This window comes from Hipposideros armiger, unplaced genomic scaffold (assembly GCF_001890085.2).
Source record: "Hipposideros armiger isolate ML-2016 unplaced genomic scaffold, ASM189008v1 scaffold_4, whole genome shotgun sequence".
NCBI lineage: Eukaryota > Metazoa > Chordata > Mammalia > Chiroptera > Hipposideridae > Hipposideros > Hipposideros armiger.
In genome coordinates this window covers 7,684,503-7,712,301 of record NW_017731354.1, presented here as the reverse complement: position 1 = coordinate 7,712,301, position 27,799 = coordinate 7,684,503, and the positions used below count along the sequence as shown (strand labels likewise).

General features: G+C 35.9%; 2 protein-coding genes across 3 annotated transcripts in view; both read right to left on the bottom strand.

Moving 5' to 3' along the window:
• The window catches only part of RBL2 (RB transcriptional corepressor like 2), a 47,151-nt gene extending 39,966 nt beyond the window's left edge, over nt 1-7,185 (bottom strand). For both annotated transcript variants that reach the window (XM_019643843.1, XM_019643853.1), the window contains exons 1-3: nt 6,836-7,185; nt 4,507-4,637; nt 1,587-1,787 (exon numbers count right to left, since the gene is read on the bottom strand). In XM_019643843.1, the coding sequence (XP_019499388.1) occupies nt 1,587-1,787; nt 4,507-4,637; nt 6,836-7,075 (572 nt within the window). In that variant the 5' untranslated portion in view covers nt 7,076-7,185. The remainder of the gene's footprint in view (nt 1-1,586; nt 1,788-4,506; nt 4,638-6,835) is intronic.
• Nucleotides 7,186-14,690: 7,505 nt separating this feature from the next.
• CHD9 (chromodomain helicase DNA binding protein 9) overlaps nt 14,691-27,799 on the bottom strand; it is a 135,656-nt gene continuing 122,547 nt past the window's right edge. The window contains exons 34-38 of the mRNA XM_019644273.1: nt 27,182-27,321; nt 26,649-26,870; nt 23,332-23,460; nt 20,052-20,156; nt 14,691-18,186 (exon numbers count right to left, since the gene is read on the bottom strand). Of these exons, the coding sequence (XP_019499818.1) occupies nt 17,311-18,186; nt 20,052-20,156; nt 23,332-23,460; nt 26,649-26,870; nt 27,182-27,321 (1,472 nt within the window). The 3' untranslated portion in view covers nt 14,691-17,310. The remainder of the gene's footprint in view (nt 18,187-20,051; nt 20,157-23,331; nt 23,461-26,648; nt 26,871-27,181; nt 27,322-27,799) is intronic.

Here is a 27,799-nt window from a genome sequence, read left to right as displayed (position 1 = left end):
GCATTTCTACATGCCTCTTCTCCCCGCTATACTGTAGCTCAAAAGACAGCGATGGTGGGTTTGGTTTGTTTTTTTTTAATATCTATAATCTACATAATACCTAAGGAAGTACTTCACACAGTAAATTCTCAATAAATAGTGACAAACTTTCCAATACTGGTGTGTGTAAGATACCTTATAGAGTCATGGTAAAGCACGTGGGTTCTATAAGCAGACTACTTGTTTCAATGACAGCTTCACAAGTACTAACTGTGACCTTGGCCAAACTGCTTACCCTGTGAAGGGCTTATTTTCCCCCTCCTGCAACAATAATATCAACCTAATAAACTTATCATAGGGATTAAATGAAGTGCATGTTTAAGACTTACAAGAGTCCTTGCTCTATAATAGATGCTCAGTAAATGGTATACATTACTATTACTATTATTAGCCAAAAGTACTAATAAAAAGCATACAGGGAACTACAGATGTAAAATTTTTAAATAAAGTTATCTTACAATGTTCTTAATTAGAATTAGGTAGTATATAAACCCTAATAAATATCACAGTAAGTACAATCTGAAATCATTTCCTATAACTCTCCAAAGATAGAAGATATTCTGTATCTTGTTATAAATGATCACATCAGCCTCACTCAGACTCAGAACAAAGCTCTAATCAAACTCTAGAATACTTAATTATAAATAGTTCCCCCAAACTGCAAGCAAACTAAACCAGCTGTTTCCGTATCAGTGGGGTCAACTATGTAAAAATGTACGTTTATTTTTAAAAGCTATTCACTTACTGTAATCATCCTTCACAATTTGGGAAAATTTTTATATTGAAAGAGAAGCAAACATTATTCATTCAATTATAATACCTCCTTTTCCCCTACTTTTCAACATTTTTCTACTTCTCTTTTAGGAATAAATTTCCATTTCTACTTTATAAAAAACTTTCATGATAAAGGTACAGAATTTGTACCCCATAACTGCCCACACCAGAAAAAATGGGAAACACAGTCAAAGTAAGTTTATAGACTTTGCAGATGTGATCAGAAAGCACAAATTCATAATAGTTTCAGCTCCCCTATTTTTACCCCAATTCAGTCTCTCTACTCTTGATTGGTTGTAAACATCCAAATACATAGAGAAGCCACTTCAGGGAGATTATTTAATAGTCAGTTTGACGTAAAAGTCAAATAATAGAAAGAGTCGATATATATTATAATACACAGAAAATGACAGAAATACTTAATATGGTCAATAATAGAAAATCAAGTGTCAAATTCTATATCCAAGGTGGTTCACTGGTGAAAAAAAAATCTAAGGTCTGACTTTTGCGTTTTTGTTTGCTTAAATGAAAAGAGAAAGTTTATATAAACAAAGATTCCATATATTTTGCACTACGAAAGAAGCCAAGCTCTTCATGTCTAACATACGATGAAAAGCAAGAAATTATTAAAAGAAAGCTCTTTGGAGGAAAAAACTTATTTATGAAATCATATATTTTTTTTAAGACTAGAAAAATAAACAGAGAAAAACTGAGGGATCAAAACTGTAGCACAGACAAATGTGTATTTCTGACTAACGAATATAAAGACATACCGCTGTTTTCTTCCTCTTTGTTGACGAGGCTGTTCCTCTTGAGGATATTTAAAAATGTCCTGAAAAATGGGTTCATATTTCTTAAAAATTACAGCAGAAACAGTGAAGTTTCTTTCTAATTTCTCCGTACGTTCTCTGAAATGTTTGGGTAGATTTGCCATCTCTTCCCATTTCTTCATCTTGTTAAAAAATTCAATTAAGCTGATATTAAAAATAAAAAATGAGATATTTTCATGATTAACACAAGTATACAAATATAATTAAAGGTAAACAAAAATTAACTTATTAAATCATATTACTTTTAGACAGTGATATAACATCCCAACTCATGCCTCTGAATAGGTTCATCTCCTATAGATTAATTTCTCTGCTATTCCTACTTTTTTCTGAGATTAACAGTTTTTTTAAATTATGAAATATATAAAAATACAAAATAATTAACCAGGGTAATGTAACCAACATTCATATACCCAATTGCCAGATTTAACAAACATTAACAGATCAAGTAAATTTTGCAACGTTTGCTTCAGATTCTACAGAAACAGCCAAAGTTCCCACTTGCACTCCTCTCCAACCCCATTTCCCACTCTTCTTCCCGCAAAATAACCAACATTATAAAGTTAATCTGAATCTTTCCCATCCGTGTTTTTATACTTACTAGTAACTATATAGATATAGATATATATCCATAAACACTCAGCAGTATCATTTGTATGTGTGATTTTACAATTTTATATAAATAGTATCATATTATAAGTAGAATTCTACAACTTGACTTTTCATTCAATGTTTCTGAGATTAATGTTGATACATGTAGACCTAATTCATTCATTTTAATTGCTAAAAATATTCCTTCATACCAACTACCACAATTTTTTTGCATTCATTCCCTGACCAACTGAAATTGAGGTATCTAATTTTTCATTATAACCAAAAAAGCTGTAATGAACACATTCTTGTACATGTATGTAAGAGTTTCTTCAGGAACTACCCAAAGAAGCAGAATTGCTGAGTTAGAGAATGTGCATTTGCGCCTTTACTAGACGCTGCCAAACTTCCCACTGAAGTGGTTAAGTCAATTTCTACTCCCGCCAATGTGCACCAGTAAATACAGAGGTCCTGTTTCCCTACAAAATGACCAAACTTGGTTTGATCAGACTTGAAGCTTCCCCAATCTGATGAGGATGAAATGTTATCCTGATTTTACTTTGAACTTCCTTGATTACTAGTGAGATTGAACCTCTGCCTATATCTATTGGCTATGTGAGTTTTGTCCTTTGTGAAACCATATTCTTTACCCATTTTTTTAGTAGCTGTCAATTATTTAAGCATTTGTTAGTAGTTCTTTATATAGTTTTGGATACTGATCTTTAGTCAGTTATGTGCATTGTAAATGTCTTCTCCTAATCTGCTCTGTTTTTTTTTTTGTTTTTTTTTGTTTTTTAAGATTTTTTTTATTGGGTAATTGGGGGGATGGGAACAGTGATGGGGAATTGGGGGAAGGGGAACAGACAAGTTGCTGTCGTTTTGTTCTTCAATCTAGTTGTGGAGGACGCTGCTTCACTGGCCCAAGTTGGCACCATCATTGCGCTCTTCCCGGGCGAGGCAGATCAGTCGCCGTTTTCTGGACGGCCGCTCACTGTGGCTGCTGGCCGCTCACGCTGGCTGCTGGCTACATACAGTAGCCCATGGCAACCCACTGCCACAGGGACTGCAGCCTACGCCGTCGCCAGCGACTCACGGCAGCCCAGCTCCAGGTTGAGCTGTTGTTCAGCATCTTAGCTGTGGAGGGCAGTGTCACTGGCCCTCATATGTGGGATCCGAACCGGGGCCCTCTGGCATCCCAAGCGAGTTCTTAACCATCGCGCCACTCGGCCGGCCCTAATCTGCTCTGTTTTTAATCTATTTAGTCCATTATGGCAGAAAAGTACATAATCTGAACACATAGGTAAAAATTTAAAGATAAAAATTGAGTTTTTGAAATGGAAATAAAACTGAAGCCCTGTATTGTACAACTTGCATAAAAATGTTAGATAAGTTTAATTTACTATAGTTTATAATGATGAATCCATAATTTGACCTTTGCCTCTAAAGTTCCTTGTCATTTAACTGGATTACTCTGCCTCCACTTTCTTCTTCATAATGATTATACTTCTGCACCTTATTAAGTCCACTTCTCCAGGTTTACAGCTCACGTGTTCAACACTTTATGCACTGCCTCTTGTTCTTAAGCCTAAATATAACAACTCAGGATGGAGTTAAAAGTTAATAAATAGGCTACAGCTACATAGTATATTTCTTGTTAATTATTTCAATAGTAAGTGATTTTTTAAACCATTAGGGCCATAAATTTTGACAGTGGTATTTGTTCTGCAAAATGCCAAGTATCTTTGTTCTACCAATCTTTAATAAGTCATAGAGAAAATTCACCCAAAAGGCACAAATAATAAATGTAATCAATGCAATTACACAACAGACAGTAAAAGAAATTTTTGCCTCTTTATAGTTATTTGACCCTTTCTGTAATTGATTATAATAGTGTTGCTTATATCCCAAACAGGAAACTCAGAAGTATTTACACATTACATATATATTAAGATGTAAGTCCTGTGCATGTAGCTCTAAATTTAATACCATATAATAGTTTATCAACCTTTTCAATATAGAATAGTTCCTAAATTTCACATATCCTTATTCAGAATTCTCCAATATTACAGGATGAGCCACAACCTTTAATAGTAAACTCATCATACAAGTGCCTAATATACTAAAATTTAAATATTTTTCACCATGACTGAGCTTCAAAATTCAGTACTCCATAAACACAAATGCTCAGAAAATGAACAAATCGCTACTATCACTATGATTTATGAGTTTTTATATTAATGACACTCTACTTTTCAAACTGTAACATAGTTACCTCTGTTCTGAACATCGCAGGATTCTTGTTAAAGATACATAGTTTCCTTCAACTGTCCCTTTGCTTACAGTTGGCACAGATTTTCTGCAAGCCACATACAAGGCACATGCTAACCAATGAAGATCATTTCCCTGTAAAAGAAAATTGATGTTTAGCTAATGAGCTATATATATTTCAACGCAAAAATCTTATGTTTAAATAGAAAGCGATAGTTATATATTTGTGGGGAATTGTATTTTTAATGATGGCCCTATCACGTGTGCTCTTCTTATAACGTGACTGACACTCTTCCACTGAGAGGCAGGGTCGACTCTGTTCCCTCATTTTGAACTGGCTCAACCAAGAGCACAGGTGAAAGTGATACTATGTAACTTCCAAGATCATAAAAGGCAATACAGATTCCACCTGACTCTCTCTCAGGACATGTGCCTTAAGAGTCCCAACATGGGAGTAGAATAACTTGGGCAAATTACTTAATAGTCACAGAAGTTCAATTTTCTTATCTGAGGATTGTGAGAATTGAATGAGTTACAAGTATGCAGCAAAGAAAACACAAGAAATCAAAAGAGAAAACTCTGTAACTAGTATTCTGTATTACATATCATATTATCTTACAGTGTACCCAACTACAAACTCCACAGGCCAGAAATTGAGTATTCAGACATGTTTTCAAAAATAATTTACTAACCATCTATTATTTGTCACTTGCTTATATAACACTGGGCTTCATATGGGTTAACCTCTATGAGTTGAAATACCTCAACTGTATGGAGGTAATGTTGTCGGAAAAGTCATGACGCATTTTTGCAACAAAAAACAGAAAAAAATACGTCGTGACTTTTCCGACAACCCAATATCTAACTTACAGGATTCTCCAGAGGGTAAATAAAGTAAGAGCTTATTTGGAGGCACTTATGCCCATCACCAAAAAAAGAATCCTTCTCTTTGCCTGACCACAGGAACCACTGAGAAATAAACAGGAATATGAATTATTCAGCCAGATCACCTATGTATATGAAAGAGCTTTGCAAACTCTACAGCACTGTCCATTTGAATGCTTTATGTGCCAGAAACTACATATTACCTTATTTAACCTTCAGAACAGCTCTATGAGGCAGATACAAATCTCTCAAATTTACCTATCACAAAATTGAGTTTTGGGGTAAATTGTCCAAAGTCACCTAGGTCTGTCAGGATCTAAAGCCACTACACTACGTTTCTGGTTTTTTTTTTCTTCTGTAGCTATAACAATAGGGAGAAAGAAGTGAATTAACATCCTGTTAATGCAAAAATAAATAAAAATAACCTTAGTGACACATATTGGCAAAAATATCCCATTATAGTTCAATGCCTTGGTTGGGCCTTCCCATTCCGAGCCTATTTGCCCTACAGCTTTCCACAACCTGGAAAACCACCTAAGAAAATCCTGTGGCTTCCGGTTTAAAAGCTCCACACACAGGCTGATAAACAAGCCAGACTTCCGTGTCACTTCCCATTGGCCCATAAAGGGGCGGTGCCTAAAGAGCTGAGCCTCACTGGCTAGAAAGGCCATTTTTCTCATCGGAGCCCGTCTGAAGAAAGGGACAAAACATGCCTAAATCACAGTGACTGTACGAGTCCTGTGCAACGTCCGGGGGGACCGAAAGGTGCTCAAGGTCGTCGCAGTGCTCATTTCCCAGTGACAAATGGGGGCGTGTGTCTATACCCAGGTCGGCAGAAAGGCCATTTCCTTTGCTCCGGAGAAGAGTCCTCTTGTTTGCGCGCACACGCGCGCGCACACACACACACACACACACACACACACACACACACACACACACAGAGCTGGAAACTTAACGCGTTTACTCACACGGATGCAATGTCGGGACAAAGGCGATGAGGAACAGTAGAGAAGGAACGGAAAGGGGAGGCCAGGGACCCTAAAGGGTTAATCCCGGTGCGAACACAGACAACTTCCCTCCCTTCTCCGTACGGTTTTGACAGGTGCACCTATTCACGCGGCCAACCAGGTAGCTGTCACTTTGGAATCGTGACCTCGGCCCTCGCGGTGCTACTTTAGGGCAAGAGGTGTCCCCCATTCGGCACCCCAAAGGGAAGAACAGCAAGACAGGGCTCGCCTTCGGGAACACTAAGAGCGCCTCAACAGCCAGGTTTCCAGGACTCAGGTGCGCAGGGAGGATTCCCGCCCGTTTCGTTTGCAGACCCCGAGACCAGGGACGTGCCGGAGAGTCCCGGCTCGGAGCCCGACCCGGGGGAAGAGGGGCCCCATCCCCGCGGCGAGCACGGCGACTAGGCCCGGAACGCCCCTCGCCTCCTCCCCCGGGCTCACCTCCAGCGTGTAGCTCTCGCTCATGCTCCGGTAGCTGTCCCAGGCCTCGGCCCGCGCCGCCTCGTCCATGTTGAGGCGGCTGCACAGCTCGTCGAACCGCTGCTGGGTCTGAGGAGTCGGCGTCCGGGCCGGCTGCGCGGCGTCTTCAGCCTCGCCGTCGTCATCCTCCTCCTCCTCCGAGGCTGCCGCCGCCGGAGGGGGTGGCGGAGGCGGCGGCGACTGGTCGCCTCCCGATGGCATAGCGCACCCCTGGGTGGCCGGTCCTCAGATGAGCTAAGGGCCCGGGCCCGTAGCCATTCAAACCGCGAAGCGCCCGCCCGTCGGCCGCTTATACGGCAACTGCGCCGCCGCCAACGGCGCTTGACTTCACGTAGGCACCCGTAGTTCTGAGCATGGCCTGCTGGGAAATGTAGTCCGGGCCGGAGACCCACGGGGGGTCAAAAATCGTTTCCAAAAAAAAAAAAATGTGCTCTCGTATTATAGTATCCCTTGGGATGAAATAAAAGCTGTTTCTCTACATTTTATGTACCTCCGTATCGTGAGACCATTCAGCAGGACTCTACTGAGGAGAAAACGCCCAAGGAACGTTGATTGACATGTGAAGGTTTAATATCCAAGCTGTCCCCAGAAAAAATACTCATCACCTGGGTGTTTTTATCTTAAAAATAAGGACAACAAGGGCCTTTCTGTCAGAGCTCATTGTCGGCGTCGCTCCTAATTTCTAGTTCTTTCCTAAGTTTAAATTTTATTTGAGCCTTTAAATAGTTACTGGATTTTTTTTTGTTTAAGCAGTAATTCCTTCACCTCCTCCAATAAGGCCAATATACATTCACTGTGACATTATTTGTACTATCCTCAGTCACCCAATTGGCTTAACTTTATTCCTTTATTTTTCTTTTGCTTTCTTTTCATATCTATTGACTTGAATCGCTTTATTTCCAATCCTCTATGATTTATAAAGGGCATATTATAAAACATTTTCATGTCTAAGCCGTATGGCATTGCTCAGTGGGGTATGGAAACCGAGGAAAAGAAATACTGGGACAAAAGCACTTTAGGGAAGCTTCATTAGGAGCAGGAGAGAAGCGATGAGGAAACCTGGAGGTAGGAGAGAAGGAAAGGCAACAGGACGCCTCAGAAACAATTTTGAGACAATGAAACCCTACCCGTAGATCCTGCGGTAAAAGTCACGGTAAATAGAGTTGGATTTGTTTTGTCGGTGCTGAGTTAAGATGATCAAGGTCGGATACAACTGCTTTATAACTATTTGTAAATACATTTATAAGAAATTCCGATACTTTCTTTATACTTAGGCTAGAAATACTAAACTTTTAAATAATAATATTATTTGGATACCATCATCAACACTTTAAGTAAAATTTGAATTTTTTATTGATGTAAAACTCTACCCTTTTTAGTAAAATTTAATGGACATAACTGAAGTAAAATTGGTCAAAAACCATCAAATCTATTTTTTTAAAATATGCTTTGCTTGCCACTATCAATATTTTCCAAGCCAGTGGATTCTAAATATCATAGCAATTAGACACTGTAATCCATTTAAAAAATACATTTACAAAACTTTCATTTAACAATTAGAAATTTTATATCATTCCTATTTCTTTTACCTCACATTCCCATTCTACTACCCCAACAAAATTTTGTCCTAATATTTTGTGCTTGAAAGTCCTTTCTTGATGTTTCTTATTTCATCAAAAATGTATGTACAAATTAAATATCCTTGGTTTTTTTTGTAAAATTCATTTGCATACAGTAAAATTCACTCTTTTAAGTGTGCAGTTCTATGAATTTTGACTCATAGTCTTGTCTACCACAATCAAGATATAGAACATTTCCATCACCCTAAAATTTTCCTAGTGCCCCTTTGTAGTAAAACCTCCTCACACATCCCCAGACAACCACTGATCAGTTTTCTGTCCCCATAGCTTTCCCTCTTTGCCAAAATGTCATATAATGTAAACATACACTATGTGGCCTTTGATTCTGGCTTCTTTCAATTTGGCATAATGCCTTTCAGGTCCATCCAAGTTGTAGCATGTGTCAGTTGTTTGTTCCTTTCTATTGACAAATCATACTTATTTATATGAATGTCCCAACACTTATTTATCCATTCACCAGTTGAAGACATCTGGGTTGTTTCCAGTTTTGGGTGATGATGAGAAAAGCTACTTAACATTCATGCGCATGTTGTTGTGTGACAAATGTTGTCATTACTCTTGGGTAAATACCTAGGAGTGTGCAATGGGCTGAATGTGTGTCCCTCCAAAATTCATGTTAAAACCTAACCCCCAGTTAAAACCTAATTGCTTTCAGCAACAGGGCTTTTAGTAGGTAACTAAAGTTAAATGAGGTTGTAAGTGTGGGGCTCTAATCCAATAGGATTGGTGGCCTTATAAGGTCACACTCAAGGACTGAAAAAAAGCCACATGGGCATAGAGAGCAAGTGCCCAAACAGACTAAGACAGACTGGAGTTGCTGGTTGTATAGTAAATGGTGAACTTTATAAGGCACTGCCAAATTTCTTTGAAAGTGGCTCTATCATCCTGCATTCCCAGCCACAATTGAAATTGAAATTTATTTCCCCGTGATCATGAGGCAATGTGTTAAATTTCATTCAGACTGAGTTATCAGATGGCTATTATTGAGAATGTGGCTTCAACTGTGTTTGCAATTTGTTTATATAAAAAATACATATACATATATATATATATTTTTTTTTTAAATGTGTTGCTACTAGGAAAAATTGTTCATTTGTTTTGAATTTCCACATGAGGATGCTATCTACCCAGGCAGGGTTGAGTCCAATTCACATTTCACCAGCTATATTAAGTCTCTTCTTGAGACCTGAGTTAACTGGCATTTTGTGATTAATTCCAGTCAGGTATTCTTGTCCACTATGGACTGACACTATGAGCCCTGCAGGTCTACCCTTCCAACCAGCTTTGCTTATTTTGAATGAGAATTCGCCTGCTAAAAATTCAACCCACAGTATAAACTACAAACAATTAGCTGTGTTTACTACACAGGGAAGCCTTGGTACTCTGGAATAAAAACATGCCCTTATAGCCTTTTCTGTCATAAACAATTACAGCCTTAAGATGCCTACGAGGCCTATGGGAGTAGATACTGGGATACACACCCTCAACTGCTTTTTACTGTTGCGTTTCTAACAATTTTGTGCATTTTCTTTTCCTTCTTGCATTCAGGCTGTAAAATGTTTCTTTACACTGGGGTCACCATAAGACCTGTTGATAGATAACCCTTTCCTCCTGTCTCTTTTTAGGGAGAGAGGTACTTGCAAACTAAGTATCTGAGGTAGCTGGAAATGTGTGTCAAGTGAAGGCCTACCAGGCCATGAGTGAGGGGCTTGCTTGGAGTGGAGGGCATGGACATTAATGATTGAGTTTCAAATCAATCTTGACCACAAAAGACCCTGAATGGCCAAAGCAATCTTGAGAAAGAAGAACAAAGCTGGAGGCATCATACTTCCTGATTTCAAACTATATTACAAAGCTATAATAAGCAACAGTATGGTATTGGCATAAAAACAGACAAATAGATCACTGCAACATAATAGAGAGCACATAAACCCACACACATATGGCCAATTAATGTACAAGAAAGAAGCGAACAATATACAATGGGGAAAAGGCAGTCTTCCATAAATGGTGTTGGGAAAACTGGACAGCCGAATGCAAAAGAATGAAATTGGACCTTTATCTTACACAATACACAAAAATCAACTCCAAATGGATTTAAAACTTGAACACAAGACCTCAAACCATATAAGTCCCAGAAAATAGATGGTAAGCTCCTTGACATCAGTCATGGCAATTAATTTTTGGATTTGACAACAAAAGCAAAGGCAACAAAATCTAAAATAAACAGCTCGGACTATATCAAACTAAAAGTTTTCTGTACAGCAAAAAAAAAAAAAACAACAAAATGAGAAGGCAACCTCAGAATGGGAGAAAATATTTGCAAATCATGTGTCTGATAAGGAGTTAATATACAAAATATATAAAGAATTCATACAATTCAATAGAATAAAATTAAGCAAAACAACCTGACTGAAAAATGGGCACTATGAATAGACATTTTTCCAAAGAAGACATACTATGACCAACATATACATGAAAAAGTGCTCAACATTATTAATCATCAGGGAAATGCAAATGAAAACTACAGTGAAATATCACCTCACACCTGTTAGAATGGCTATTATAAAAAATACAAGAACTAACAAGTGTTGGCAAGGATGTGGTGAAAACACTTGTGCAGTTAGTAGGATGTGAATTTGTGCAGCCACTATGGAAAACAGTATGGAGGTTCCTCAAGAAATTAAAAGTAGACCTGCCATATGATCCAGCAATTCCACTTCTGGGTATTTATCCATAGAAAACAAAATCACTACCTTGAAAAGATGTTTGCACCCCTGTGTTCGTGGCAGCATTATTTACAACAGCCAAGACAAAGAAACAACCTAAGTATTCATCAATAGATGAATGGATAAAGAAAATGTGGTGTGTGTGTGTGTGTGTATGTGTGTGTGTATACATATATATGCATATATATGCATATATATATATATATATATAGATATATATATATATATAGCCACAATAAAGAAGGAAATCCTGCCATTTGTGACAAGGTTGGACCTTGAGTGCATTATGGTAAGTGAAATAATTCAGACAAAGACAAATACTGTATGATCTCACTTCCATGTGGAATCTAAAAACAAAGCAAATAACAAATTCGTACAGAGAACAGATTGTTTGTTGCCAGAGCTGGTGGATGAGGGTTGGGCAAAATGGGTGAAGGTGGTCAGAAGGTACAACCTTCCCAACTTCTAAGATAAATAAGTCCTGGTGATCTAATGTACAGCATGGTGACTGCAGTTAACAATACTGTAGTGTATACTTGAAAGTTGCTAAGAGAGTAGATCTTAAAAGTTCTCATCACAAGAACAATTTTGTAACTTTGTGTTGTGATGGATGTTAACTGAACTTATTGTGTAATGTCACTATATAATATATACAGTAAGTCCCCAACTTACGAACATTCGAGTTGCAAACTTTCACAGATACGAACGTGCAAAAGCAAGAGAAAGCGCAAAGCAATAACCATGGGAACAAAAGTGAAAATAATTGAGATTAGACCAAGGCGAAAAAATGGTAGACGTCGCTTGTTCTTATAACGTGACTCGTTCAACCACTGGCTTTACATTGTATATTTGTGTCAAAAGGTGTGTAAGACACACTTTGTCGGACTTACGAACAAATCCGACTTACGGAAGTTCTTCTGAAATGGAACTCATTTGTAAGTCAGAGACTTACTGTATATAATGACTATATATATATATATATATATATATATATATTTAAAAAATCATGTCATACACTATAGTCACCATATATATATTAAATCATATCATACACCTAAAACTAATACAATGTTATATGTCAATTATATCTCAATAAAAATTCAATATTGGTTACTATGAGTTTGACTCTTAGGGTCTGATTATTCATTCACTCATTCATTCATTTATTCAGCCAGAGATCCAAGCCCCCATCCACTCAAATATTCAACAAATGTTTAGTCAGTGTCTACTATATGTCAAGTATTTTGTCTATCACTGATATAGTAGTGAATGAGACAACCACGGTCTCTGCCCTTACAAAGCACGTGATCTCCTGGGTAAAACAGATCTAGAACAAGTAATTATCAAGTGTAAATATATTATAAAAATGAAATCCAGGGAGCTATAGGAGTGTATCACAGGAGACCTTCACTGTGTGTGTGTGTGTGTATGTGTGTGTGTCTGTGTGTGTGTGTGTGTGTGTGTGTACGGGCTCAATAATTGGGTATTAAATAAATTATGCTGCATCTATATATTAGAATGAGAAAGTCCTTAAAAATGTTTTGGAAGATTCTTTAATCACATGAAAAGATTATTATATAGTAAGTGAAAAAAAGGTTACAAAATGATATGTACAGTATAACTTCTTATTAAAATATATATGTATATGCAAAGAAAACCCGACAGTTCACCATTATCTCTGGGTGTTCAGCATTCTCGGGGTTTGTTTACTTTGTGCTTTCCCATCCCCAGATTTTCTGTAATATTCATGTCTTGTTTGTTCTAAGAAAAAGAATTTAAAAATGCATCAAGATGTTATTATTTTTGCCTATTAATTTGGCAAAGATTATTTCAAAAGACAATACACAGTATTGGTAAGGATTTGGGCTAAATGAGCATTCACAAAAAGTATGCTGCTGATGGTAGTATAAATTGCTACTAATGGCATCATTATAAACTTGGCAACACAAATCAAAATCCTTCAAAAGAGAGGAAGTATTTTCACTTCTAGGGATTAAGGATATCATTAGGGATAGAAGCAAAAAAAAAAAATGCATATACAAACCCAAATGTCTATTTGTAAGTACATGGTTAAATAAATTACATCCGTATGAGCCAATACTATGTACTAAAAATCACATTGCAGGATACTTATTGACACAGGTCAGTATATCAAGGGCAGAACAGTAAATACTATGCCCCATATAATGATTTACTATAAAATTGTACTCGTTCTTAGGGCTACCATACCATACTACCGCAAACTGGGTGGCTTAAGACAACAGAAATTTATTGTCTCACAGTTCTGGAGGATGAAAAGTCCAAAATCCAGGTGTTGGCAAGGTTGGTTCCTTCTGGAGGCTCTGAGAGAGTCTGTTCCATGCCCCTTTTAGCTTCTGGTTGTTGCTGGGAACCCTTGGTGTCCCTTGGCTTGTAGCTGCTTCGTTCCCATCTCTGCCAACTGTCCCATGAACTTCTTCCGTTTCTCTGTGTCCTCTTCTTATGGGGACAGCAGTCATTGAATTTAGGACCCACGCTAATCTACTATGATAGCATCTTAACTAATTACATCTGTCAAGACCCTATTTCCAAATAAGGTCACATGCTGAGGTTCTTGGTTGACATGAATTTTTATAGGACACTAATCAACCCACTGCATGTATATTACATATAAAAAGATTGGAACTCTATGCCAGTAAATATTAATCTCAGGGTAGGTTTATGAATGATTTAAACATTTTTTTGTGTTTTTCTGCACTTAAAAATAAATAGCTTATGTAGTGGAGTTACATTTATGTAGGGATTAAGTTCTAAATTTATTGTGTAAGGTGAAGATTATCTGTAGTCAAATATCACTCTTTCCGTCTTACAGCCCACAAAATACAGAACACATAATTTTATACACAGTGCCATCTTCTCTCAAAAATATCCAACATTTCCAATTCTTCCTCCAGCATTGGTGTAGATTACTGTTCTTCTGGGCAAGCACTAGATGAAGTAGTTGGCTTGTGTTTACATGCTATATTGTATGAAAAAAGAAAAAAAAAGGTTTTCTAAGCATAAAAGTATATAGTTGAATGTATTCAAGTTAAATGAATGTATGATAGGACTCCACTGTTTTACTTTTGTAATTAGAGGGAAAACAAATTTCTTTCAGGTTTACAAAAAACACTACCGACAACGGCAATGAATTGGGAAAGACTCTTTTAAGACTGAGGGAAAAAATGGACTACTTTAAGAGGTTAGGTATATCTGAATCTTTCTGGATTTCTTTAAGGCTCAGGGGAAGCAAGCTTAAGACAACAATAATATTGTGAATATAATTATTGCCAACTCGTCTTTTAAAAACTCTTCCAAAGTATACTTTCCTTTTAAAGATTTATGACTATGTCTTGCATAACTGAGATAAGATAAATTTTCTATATAAAACTAAATAAAAAAAAGTATTGTCATGTACAGAGGCTGACATCATGGGTAGTCAAAGAATATGTTTAATAAAAAATAATTAAACTTCCATTTGCTCTATAGAACATCATAGAAAGTAATTTAATAAATTACAAATGACTTTTTAAGACGTTTGCCCAACTACAGAAAGCAAATCCAGACTACACAAAACACAACTGGTAAATATTGCAAATGTCCAAAAGAAAAATTGGACTAAGACTTGAATCATGAAACCTGAAACAAGGGCTATAAATACAAGGCAATAACAGCTATAATTCTTTTAGTAACTACCAACACATACTTGGATATCCTTTCACTGCAACTTTAGTATTATGTAATTCTACTGATTTTTTTCCTTATAACCCTTAACTTTACACAACCATATTTGCATGGTTTTTTTTTTAACCTGATAGGACAACTTTCCCCCAATCAATAATAAATACAAGTGTCTTAAAACCCAAGAAAATGTTTAAAGTTAATATTAGCCTTAATACTTTGAAAACTGCAATTGCCTTATTACATAGAAAGAGAATCACTAAGATGTTAACCAAATTCACTTGAGCATAATTAGGAAAATACTTTATCTCATAAATTTGATATAAAGTAGATTTAGTGATAAGATCTAGGGCTTTTTTCCCTTTTTTTTTAATTGGGGAAAGAAAGGAATAAAGATCATGTGGGTAGAAGTAGAGTAAGGAAAGGGAAACATGGATGGTGTTGAAATACTCCACCGGCAACCTAAGTTCACTGTGTTTGAAAAACTTTGGCTATGTCATAGTTGTATTCTAGTCAAACAAAAGTGCAATACTGCAAAGGGAAGATGCTAAGTATGTAATATTTCACTTTCATTATGAAGAGTTACTACCCACTTCTCCTGGATGGGCATTATATTGACTATTGCTAAGACTGCATAAAGGACTATTATCAAAGTACTATTTGGGGAAAATACAAAAATCAATACCATCCCAATAGAACTTACATAGTTTTATAAATGCATATAACACTGTCTCTCTAATAAGGGGTTAGTTATTTTACATACAGAAACAATTTACTGGTAAATGTCTTGGAAAATCCAATATAATTGCTTAATTCATGACAAAGCAACAAGTTCTATCATCAAAACATACTTAAAGTTACTTTTTCTGTAGAAGAGAAGTGGGGTATTTTGTTCCCTAAATTCATCCCCTTGCAAACTTTATCACTGACTTATTCAAGTACCGGAAGAATGCTAACATTTCTCTCTCCTTAGGATATAAATGGTATTTTACACTCAATTAAGTTCTAATTGTTTCAACTGTATATGAAGGTGAACCTGGATCTCTACCTTGTCAGAATAATAGCAGCTTTAGCAGGAGAAATTGTATCACAAATCAAATATCAGACAAATTTTACATGGTAAAGGGCTCTAAGAAATTGATCAGAAGCCTTGGGCTTCATTTTGTGGTTTACAGGTATAACTCGTATTTTTTATTTTTATTTTTTTGAGATTATTCAAAGTGCATTTTCAAAATGGGCAACTCAGTATATTTAATATAAACTGAGAACCCAACACTGATTCTGGGCAACATTTAGTCTGCTTACACCTAGAAGAAACTCAAGGTGAATTTAGACTATTTGCATATTACTTTACCACTAGTATCTGTTAATTTTGTAATATTACCATGACATAAAACACAAATAGAAATCTACACAAATAAAGCAAACAAACAATTTTTTTTACATGAAGTATGCTGTGTTGAAAGTTCTTTTCAGTGGCATTTCATGAGTTTGCCCTTTCTGAACCCTGGAAACAGACATCACTCATCTGAGATATAATTATTTCTAATAGGAGGCCAAACTTTGAAAACTTACAACTAAGTATGTCTAGAGGGTGCCAAAGTTACATGACATAGGATTATTTTATGACTTAATTTTACTGATATCAGAGTTAAGCTCAGCAAAAAGCAAGTCATATTTCTTGCCAGATTAACATGATATATAGGATGTGTTTAAAAAACCCCTGAAAACAAGTATAGAATTAGAAATGAATGTAAACTTCCTAAACTAACTCAGCTGAGGTAACAGGTAGCCAGTTAAATTGGCTGATTGGGAAACTTATTTCTTCTTTAAAACATACTTGTACCTGAATTGGAAACATCAGCAGTGCATCACAACACTAGAGCATTTTCATGTAATTAAAGCAATGGATGGTGATGTAGATTCTACAGCTTTCATGACATTCATTAGCTGCCCAAATTATTGCTGAGTTTTGTTCTGTAAATTATAGGTGTCAAGGAGGCTGTAAAACTATATTCAAATTAAATCAGTAATATGCATAAAGGATTCTGTGTTCACTGCAAATATATTAAATATACAACTCTTATTGAGCATAATTTCCATAAAATTAACCCCCAACAAAATTATAATGCCTTTCGTTGTAATTTTACACCTTTATGTATTTGATAGTACATACGAGTTCAGAAACTTATGAATCTTAAGAAATTTTACATGCAAAAAGTCTCTGAAAGCAGTTTGCACTTCTAAACAAATAACTGAAATGTTCGGTCAGTAAGTTATTGATGCACTCCACACTGGGGTATTTACAATTAATAATTAAAGAAAAAAAAATCCAAAATCAGTTCATAATTGAAGTGTAGTCTGGGAATCAGTCTTCATTACTAGAATCTGAGTCCTCGGATGACGATGATGTACTGTCAGATCCAGACGAAGCATCGGCTTTCTCTGAACCCTCATCTGTGCTGTTTTCATTGAGGGGACTTGGTTCAGTCCCCCCTTTGTCTTCCTGATCTCTGACTCTGGAATCTTCTTCCTTTACCTCTACAGCCTTAGATGAGCCTAAGTCCCTGTTTTTGTTTTTCTGTACATCAAAAGTATTGGACTGGGACAAAGTTGGAATATGAAGATTAAGGCCTGGAGTGAGAAGCATCCCTGGATAAATGATATTAGATAGTAACAGTGGGTTAAGAGCTAACGAGTTGGCAGCTGCAGCTGTACTTAATGCAGCAGTAGAGGATGTTGAAGGAGAACTTGACACAGAGTTTTCTCCACCATTCTCTGAATTTTGGCTCTCTGTCCTTTCTTTTTTTCCTTCCAGTTCCTTCGAGTCATTTCCCTTTTTCTCTGTTCCAGATTCTGCAGGCTTTGTCAGGACTCCTCCCATGCCCAACAGATTTGGTAATCCAGCCATTCCTGACAGCAGCATGGGGAACATGGCAGCCATGTTTTTCGCTTCTCCTCCAGAAGAAAGGCCGGCAGGCATTCCCATCAACCCTGCGGTTACTTGCAGTGACTGCAAGTTTTGTAGGTTTTGTTGTAAGGCCTGAAGAGTTGTGAGATCCATACCTGGAAGTAATCCATTGGCTAGCAGAGGACTGCCTGAAACACTGCTGGCAGTTGCAGCCGCTCCTGCTGCTGTGGCCTTCGCAATGCCACTTTTAGGCCGTCTCCCTCGCCTGCTTACTTCCTCTCTAACAACAGGACCAGTGAGAATACGTTCATACATACTTTCTGGAAGGAATCCCTGAGAGAAAAAAAATCATTAATAATATCTATATTAAAATCAATAGCTATTAGCTTGTGGTACATATAACCTATTAAAACAGGTAATCATTCATAAACTTATTCTGTATGGTAAAACAATCAATTATGAAAGAGTAACCTAATTTCCTATTATTTTAAGTAGTGCCTGGAAACAGCTCTTCCATTTCTCATTTTATCATGGGGTAAGAGAGCAGAAAGAGGCCGCTAGCCTTCCTCCACAGAGACATACATTTGTAGACCAGCTCTAGAAAACAGAAGGTACAAAGGGAATTTTTCATGAGGGTTACTCCATACCCTTTATCATGTTTTACACACCGAATGGTCTAGAATGCTAAAGAAATGCCCCGCCTCTGAATCTAGAAGAACAATGAGGAAAGGATAGAGGAAGTAAGTAAAAGGCTAAGATTGAGATGTTTCGTATGACTCTTCTATCACTTTGGGATTAAGGGCTACAGCCATGCTGAAAAAGATACTCAATAGGGCAGTGAAATCACGTGGCTCAGAACAGCAGTAGCACCTGCAGACTAGGAGAGTAAAGTCCAGGATGATGGAGAACAATCTATGCTGCTTTCTTATAATTCTCCCAAGATCTTCTCAGGCTCAAAACTCCTAGAAGTTGTAGGAGTTTAAAACTTTTAGACCAGCATTGTCCTATAGAAATATAATGTAAGCCATATATGTAATATTAAGTTTTCTAGTAGTCACACTAAAAAAGGTAAAATAGAAATGGGTGACCTTAATTTGAGTAATAAAAGCAAAACAGTACCAGCTCAATATGTAGTCTATGAAAATTACTCAGATTTCATATTCTTCTGTCCATACTAAGTCATCAAAGTCCCGACATGGCGTTCTCCACTTAAAACACCTTAATTCAGACCAGCCACATTTCAGGCGCTCAACAGCCACACATGCTGAGGGGCTCTCATTTGTGACAGTGCAGCTCTAGATAGTGGTGTTAAAGCATCTCATAGGACTGTTTTTAAATTTTCTTTTGAATTGATCAACTTATTTATTCTCTTTACAAAAGCATTTGGGTTCACATGCAGAAAACATGACAACAAAAAAATGCAAATAAATGAATTCATGTATAATTTCACCATTCAGAGGTAACCACTGCTAACATTTCAGGATGTGTGCTTCAATTTTTTGCTTGTACTTATATACAAATTCTCTAATTCTCCCCACCTCCCTTTCCAAAATAAAAAAACTGAATCATACTGAACAGTTTATAGCCTGCCCTTTTCATCTGAACACCTGTAGAAAGAAGCTATTAAGTATTTAGCATTTTGCCACATGGTTAGGCCTCGCTAGTCCAAGAGCTTAACTACTATTCCATTTAACATATAGTGAGCTTTTTCTCCCTTGTCATCAGATGCTTTTATTAAAGAAATGTGTCTAGTCGTTTTTTGGGTTTTTTTTGACATTCAACATTATTTTACATTAATTTCAGGTGTACAGCATGTTCTTTTAAAATACAATTTTTAAAACAGTTGCATAGTTTTCCAACACATGTCTGGACCATCAGTAGTTAATTTTTTACCACTATACAAGATGAATATCCTTTTATAATTTCTTTCCCCACATCGTTGATTATTCTTTGTGCCATTGTTCAAACAGCATCTTAGAGGTTAAAATAAAAACAAATCAGTATATACTGATTCAAACTCAACAGACATCTGAAAACTTTGTAACATGTTTTGCAAAATAAAAATTGTGAACAAAAAGCACTGTCACATGTTCACAGAATATTTTATAGATTCTTAACTTAAAATTTAATTCGAGATATAATTAAATGACATCTAATTTTTATAATGACGTCTGAGTTAGTACTTATGAAATACTCACAGACTGCTTCACAACATCTCCCCATTCAGGAGCAACTCCGTATTCTGAATTTTCTTTTAAGAATCTACATAAATCTTTCAAAGGGGGAGCAAAAGCACCTCCAACCTGTAAACAAAAAACAGATTGTTAGACATGTAAAAATACTATTAAATATGGAGACACATCATGCTTCTTTTCAGAGTTTATTTCTTTAAAACATGTATTCTTTGAACCACCTTTGACAATCTTTATTATATTAAAAAGGACAAACAACCCATAAGGAATATTAAAATACTATATAAATATGTGGTAATGTAAATTGTTTATGTTTTAAGTAGAGTAACTAGAACGGTAAAATAAGTAACTACCATTTATTGTGCACTTACTATGCTGAACAGGCAGTATACCCTGTTAAGCGTATACATTTTGGAGTCAGACTTTACAGCTATGTGAACTTAAGCAAATCAGTAAATCTCTCTGAGCCTCAGTTTTATAATTTCTTTTAGTTCTCACTACACCCTTTTGAGATAGTATTATTTCTATTTTTCAAATGTAGGAATTAAGCCTCAGAGAAGTTATATAAGTTGCCTAGAGCTAGCTAGCTAATAAGTATTAGGGTCAGCTTTCAAACTAAGGTCTCAAAAACTCATGCTCTTATCTATTATATAAATTGACACCCTAAAAGTATAAAAATGTACATATCCTTTGTGTGTGAAAAGTGAAATAACCAACTAATCATAAGTAAATTTAAAAAAACAAACAAAAAATTATATATAATTAGTATGAAATTGAAACAAAATACTACTTTGAAATTCAAATGATTTAGATTTAAATGATTTGGACCTACCAATTTAATGTTCCCTTGGAGTCTATAAAGATATTTCTTGAGTAATTCTTTCTTCCACACATCTTTGAATGAATACATACTATATCTTGATAGGCTATAGACAAGGTTTAACATAGCCAGTTATAATACCTATCTATAAGTATTCTTATTTAATATTTCCTTTTGTCTTTACTTAGTATCTATAGTTTCTATTCTCTTCCCTTTTTTATTATCCCCTTCATTAAGCTCCAATTTAAACTGGAAGCCTTCTGGGTGGTTTATGGGGGATTTAGCAGGTAGATTCTTTTCCTTGGTGACGCATGAATCCTAAGCCTGTACTCTAAAGACTCGGGAAAATTAAAACTCTGAAAATTAAGGAAAACGAACAGGTCCCTTAATCAGGTTACCACATTAAAAATAAAATTTAGAGTATTTAAAATTAAACCTAACAAATAAAAATACAAAATTGTTCCATTTCCTTAAACTGGCTACAACAAATGTATTCCTATCTAGTAATTCCAATTTTCATTATAAGATAAAGTGAGATTTGTAACACAATTATGCAAGCGCAAAATTAAATAAAGTGCTACTAAAATGTCACCTTGCTCTTTCCTTAATACACTATGACATCACTTTAAAGTACTAACAATAGCTGAATAAGCTATCTCTACAAAATTGGAGGAAAAGTTAGTATTAATTTTAATGAGCTGGTGCAAACACAATATTAAAATAACACTTTTCAATTATAACTAATTATTTGTTTATTTAAAATTGAGAACAGTGTGTTTTTCCAGGACCCATCAGCTCGAAGATGAGTCGTTGGTTCATTCTAGGTGTGGAGGGCGCATCTCAGTGGCACATTTGGGGACCAAACTGGTAACCTTGGTGTTATGAGCACTGTGCTATAACCAACTGAGCTAACCGGCTGCCCTAAAATAACTTATTTTTAAAAGTTTTCTTCCAATTCCAATATTTTTTCTGAGAAATTCAAATAATTTTTATGTATCTTTATACTAGCAGCAAAAGAGAACTAGGGAATTAACATGAGCTCTGTAAGGTAATTTAACTTGTGAGTGGAGGAACTCAGTGAGAAGTTTGCTGTTCTTACTGAGGCCAATATTTATTTCTTACTTATGTTGTTGCTTGCTCATCAGAATGAAAAACAGAATAAAAATATCAAAGCTATAAACCTAGAAAAAGGTGCCATAAGCATCCTTTCTTTAATTTACTTTGGGAGGTAAAACTGATGTATGCCAATCCAAACATAAAACAATTTGGGAAAATAAATATTGAGCCACATTTGGTCCAGAAATAGACTTTGGAAAAATCTGACTCTTACCATGCAACAATCAATAAAGCAACATAAGCACAGAGGTACCATTAGTCTATAAGCTACCTTTGCTTAAGACATTTTATCTCCATCTATCAGAAAATTATGTAATATGCCAATTCAGACAGAACAAGACACTTTACGGCCAGCTGATGGAAAATTACAGTGATAAATATATAAATCTATGACTGTGATAATGAGAGTGTTGCCCTTTCACCAGGGTTTCTCAGTCTGTCCACTACAGACATCTCGTACTCCTGTTGTTGGGGGTGTCCTACGTATTGCAGGAATTTAGCAGCATCCCTAGTTCCTACCCTCTCTAGGTGCCAGTAGCATTGTTTTCCTGCGCACCATCCACCTCCCTACTCCCAAATTGTGGCTACAAAAATGTCTCCAGACTTGCCAAATGTCCCCTACAGGACGAAATTGCCCCCTGTTGAGAACCAGTGCAGCTGCTTAGGCACAGCTATGTAAAGTGACTTACTTATTTTATTCAACACCTTAGCCACAGATATAGGATTTGAAATTAGACTGCATAAAATTATAGCCCATATCTTTTGACACAAATCTGCTAGGTTTAACCCATTTCCAGGTCTGTGAGCAAGTACTGCATAATGAAGAGTGTTCTAGCGATCTCTTAAATATTGAATCAGGGCCGGCCGAGTGATGCGTTGGTTAAGAGCTGGCTTGGGACGCCAGCTCTGAGCAGCAGGGCCCTGGTTCAGATCCCACATGAGGGCCAGTGACACTGCCCTCTACAGCTAAGATGGTAAGCAGCAGCTTGACCTGGAGCTGGGCTGCCATGAGTTGCCGGCGACGGCATAGGCTGCAGCCCCTGCTGCAGTGGGCTGCCATAGCTACTGTGAGTGGCTGGCAGCCAGCGTGAGCTGCCAAGAACTGTTGTGAGTGGCCGTCCAGGGCCCAGTGACCGATCTGCCTCATTCAGGAAGAGCGCAATGACAATACCAACATGGGCCAGTGAAGTGACGTCCTCCACAACTAGACTGAAGAACAAAAGGACAGCAACTTGTTGTTCCCCTTCCCCCGATTCCCCAGAGCTGTTCCCCTCCCCCAATTCCCCAATAAAATCTTTAAAAATATATATATATTGAATCAACATAAAAGGACAACAAACATATAAATACCTTTCTGGCATTTCTTCTATTAATCAACTGAACACGCTCTTCTCCAGTGAGACTGTTAACATCTAGCTTATTGGGGTTTCTGCAACGATGCCTTTTTTGTTTGGGCCTCCCTTCATGGAGCTGCATTCTCTAAAATAAATAGACATAAAAATAGTTTTTAAATCTTCACTTGTGTAAATAATACAAATGAACTGATTAAAGTAACTTAATCCTATAATACTGAAGATATATATCACATATTATATATAAAATCTTATATATCTTCAATGTCATATTGAAGAATTTACCTGTTAATAAACTTCAAAAAATATTTAAACTTTAAATATTTTTATAATTAATAAAAAGACTAAATAAGACTTTAAAAGGTATTACATGAATCTTTTTTTAAAATTGAAACGTATGGGGGTGACAGTGTTCAGTAAAATTACATAGGTTTCAAGTGTACAATTCTGTATTACCTCATCTATATATCACATTCACTACCCAGAGTCAGTTCCCCTTCCATCACCATATATTTGACCCTGTGAATCTTTTCCTTATATTATAAATTTAAACCTAATTCAAGGCTATCATAATGGTCACATTTTCATTCTGTCTAATAGTAGGCTCCTAAAATGAGGACACTACCAATTCCTTCTCTAAATGCCCTCAGAGACAACTGTATTCCTATAGTGGTACTTGAAGGAGTAGCCAATAATGCTGGAGTAGCTTCCACTAAATTGGATAGTCCTTAACTTCTGATAAATTTTACCTGAAACATCAGGTAATATTCTCTGGACTCAGACACAATTTATACGTGTGCTAGAGGATTTAATTTCCTTCATCTCACTCATAGACTTCCTTACATCTTCTCACGTAATCCACATAATACTCAAACATATTATTCGTACTTTATAAATAGGAATGCAGGCTCGGAGAGATTATCTTCCTCAAGGTCATGAAGCCAGCAAGGGGCTATATCTGGCAATAAAAACTCTTTCCATCAAACCATGCTTTTGACCTCTACAGCTGTTAACAAAGCAGGGTTTGAGGTTTGTAGCTATTTCCAATCAATCAGAACATTCCAAGAGACTAACGCTCAAACTCTTCAGCATGGCATACCAGTCCCATGACAGCCGGGCCCTAATTCAACCTTTTCTATCCAGTTACTATTAACCGACACGTTCCCTCACATAACTTGCAATATCAGCCTCGTCACTGTTTTATGAATACCACTCCCATCCTTCGAAAACTCTCATCATAATTGTTTTATAATGCCTAGAATGTCCTCGTCTGGTGATAACCTGGTCAAATGCCTACTGATTCTTTTATCACTCACTAGTCATTTCACTCTATTTTCCTTCTATCTTCCTCCAGACACTTTACTCTGACTAGGCAGACTAATTATTCTTTTATCTGCTTCCATGGCACTTTACACATACCTCTGTTATAGTATATATACCATATTGTAATTATCCAGTTATAGGTATACCACAATAGAGTGTGAGATCCAAGAAATCATCAATGTTGAGTATCCTTGGGAAATTATTTCATATTCTTTACTGCTATAAATGCTCTTTTAAAAATGTTTTTAAATATTAATAAAATTATAGAAAACATTATATAAGGTTTATTTGCAGTAGTAATGCTAAATGGTTGTTAAAAAATTAATAAAGATTCCTTTGCAGTGATGAGAAAGGTATGAAAATCCTTTAAAGATTATTGCTCAGTTTTATCCTCAATCACTTAAAATAGCAACAAGCACACAGTACTAAATAAAAATTTACTGACTGAATAAATGATTATTTTCTAACATGTTAAGTTATAGCACTGAACTAAAAATGTCATTATTTTTAGAATTGCTATATTTATTCTATGATTGCCCATCAGATTTGTGAAAAACCCTCCTCTCAGAATTATAAGAGCTTTTTTTGGCTTTATTTTTAATCAAAAGGAATTAAATAAAAGTTTAAGAATCTGTGGCACCCTCTGAGAAAATTAGGGATGTGAAAGGTATTCAAAAGCTAAGACTGAGGGTCACTGTTTCAGACTACTAGGTTAGTTCCTGGTGACAATAACAGCAAATTAAAATACTGAACTAAATATATATTACAGATACAAATACATTAAAATGCTTATTACCGATAAAGTCCCATTATTTTAGGGACTGGAGCTGGTTTCCTTTTCATGAAAAAAATCACGAGGTAGTTAACTTTTTGTTATTAAATAAGAATCACTTTATCTTTACATAGCACAGTTTCGTCTTCAGATAGTTTTTGTTTTTTAATCATTGACTCAATAAATATGTATAGGGAGCTAGATACTAGTCTATGAATCAGGTGCCAAGTGCTGGGGATACAAAGGTGAACAGGACAGTCCCTGAGAAGGTCACAGGGTGTGGAGAGCTGCATTGTGTGATCCATTTAATTTTCATAATTTTTTATTATGAAAAAATAACAGGAGGCAGCTGGAATAGCATGCTAAATTCATTGTATAGAGGATATATTTTATTCTTTTACCTTATAAAGTACACAGAAATTTCAAAGGAGACAGACACAAAATTTGGTATATCAGCATCTGATAATGAAGTATTGCGAAATGAAATGAATAGACTTCTGCGAGTGAGAAAGCTAAACACCCTTAAGATAGTGATTGGTGAGTATTTCAGAGGATAAGGAAAATGCAAATGAACTATAATGATTCTCATCTTGGATTAACCTAACTCATTGTGCATCTGGAGACACACAGAAGCTGTATTCTTGTAACTTGACAAAGAGCTTAAGGAGGAGGAGTTTGGAAACTAGGTTTAAGATAAGACTTACTAGCTGTGTGGCATGGCACTACTTACTTAAAATTTCAGTATTTTTAACTTCTTTATCTATAAAATAGTTATAACAATGCCATTCTGATAAAGTTGTTGGGAGTATTAAAAAAGATAATACATGTTATCTCATTGATAAGTGCTAAGTATAATGCCAGGCACACAGTAAAGTCTCAATATATGTTTACTATGATGTTATTATTTAAAAATAATTTCCTTGAGGGAAAGGACTGAAGTTTTTTTTATACATTTACAACCTGCATTGGGTCTAACATAGTACTCTGTATATCAAAGGTAATTTTTATTGTTAAATACTTGTTGAAAGCAGAATGGAAAAATTGAAAATGATACTGCATTGTATCATGGGAAAGATGGTAAATTTTTTTTCCTGCACATTTTCCTAAGTTTTGGGCAGAACACATATTTAATATAAGTGGGTGAAAATTTATCCTTCGTCATTACAGCTTTGATAAATCATAAAAATAAAATATACCAAGATTTGTAAGGTATCACCTACAGGAATAAAAGCTCCTAAATCTTCCACATAGCCTGGATGCTCCTTAAGCCATTTTTCCAAATCCTTTCTCTTTGGTGCATCGTCGCCTGCAAGTCTTGTCCCATCTTTAAGATGAATAACTGGAACTGGACTTTCTGTATCAGGAATTCCTTGAGATTGAGGGTAGGACAGTGCTGGATTGATCCCTGTGGAAATCTGTGAGGTGGTTAAGCCCAAGGTAACCTGTAGAAAAACACCAAATGAAAATTTTATTTCCATGATTTATCATTCTCATTTTGCTCCAACGAAGGAATTCTTTTCGAAGAAGAAAAAAAAAATAAGTTGTTTAAAAGTCTACTAAATCTTTCAAATTTAAGATTTTCATGAATCTTGGCCAATGTTGAATTTACTGAGATACAATCTCAAATTATGTAGTGTACTTCTAATTTTCTAATTATTATTCTATAAAACAGTCACAAAACAGCAATATATATTTTACTAGGACTAAATTTTGAACTCAAGGTTCAGTACTTTTTATGTATTGCTTTACTTACATGATTAGGTGGTTTATTTCTGTTAAAAAAGAGGATGTCAACACCTTCTACATTCTTCCTCCTTCCCCGCCTTTTTTTTACTATGGGCTGGTTGTCTAATATAACTCCATTGGCACCAAGAGTTGATTGAATGGAAGTACCTAATCAAATTAAAAATGCAAAATAGTATAAAAATCTAGTTCTTAAATTAAAAGTAATCACTTTTCTAAATGTATAGAAGTATTAGTTCTATTTTACATATCCTAAATCAAGCAATTCTTCAGACTAAAAACACCACCCCAATTTCTCCTTTAAAAACTTGGATGATTGTAATCCAGGCCTCTTTCAACTTTTGACTTATTTCCTTAATTTTCTCCCCAGATAGTCATATACCTTTTCTTCCTTCCCCTTTTACAGGAAGAAGCAAGCGGTTCTCATGTACAATATAAACCCTGACCCTTTCTTTGAACCCATTTATTTCTACTTTTTCTAAAAGCCTGTTTTATCATTTATATTTGCTTTCTTATACCAAAATATTTTATCCTACATTAGATTCTTCTAAACTTAAAAACATGGCCAACTTAACAAATAAAAAATAAACTTATTTTGGCCTTTCTATAACTTTTAAAACTTTCGAAA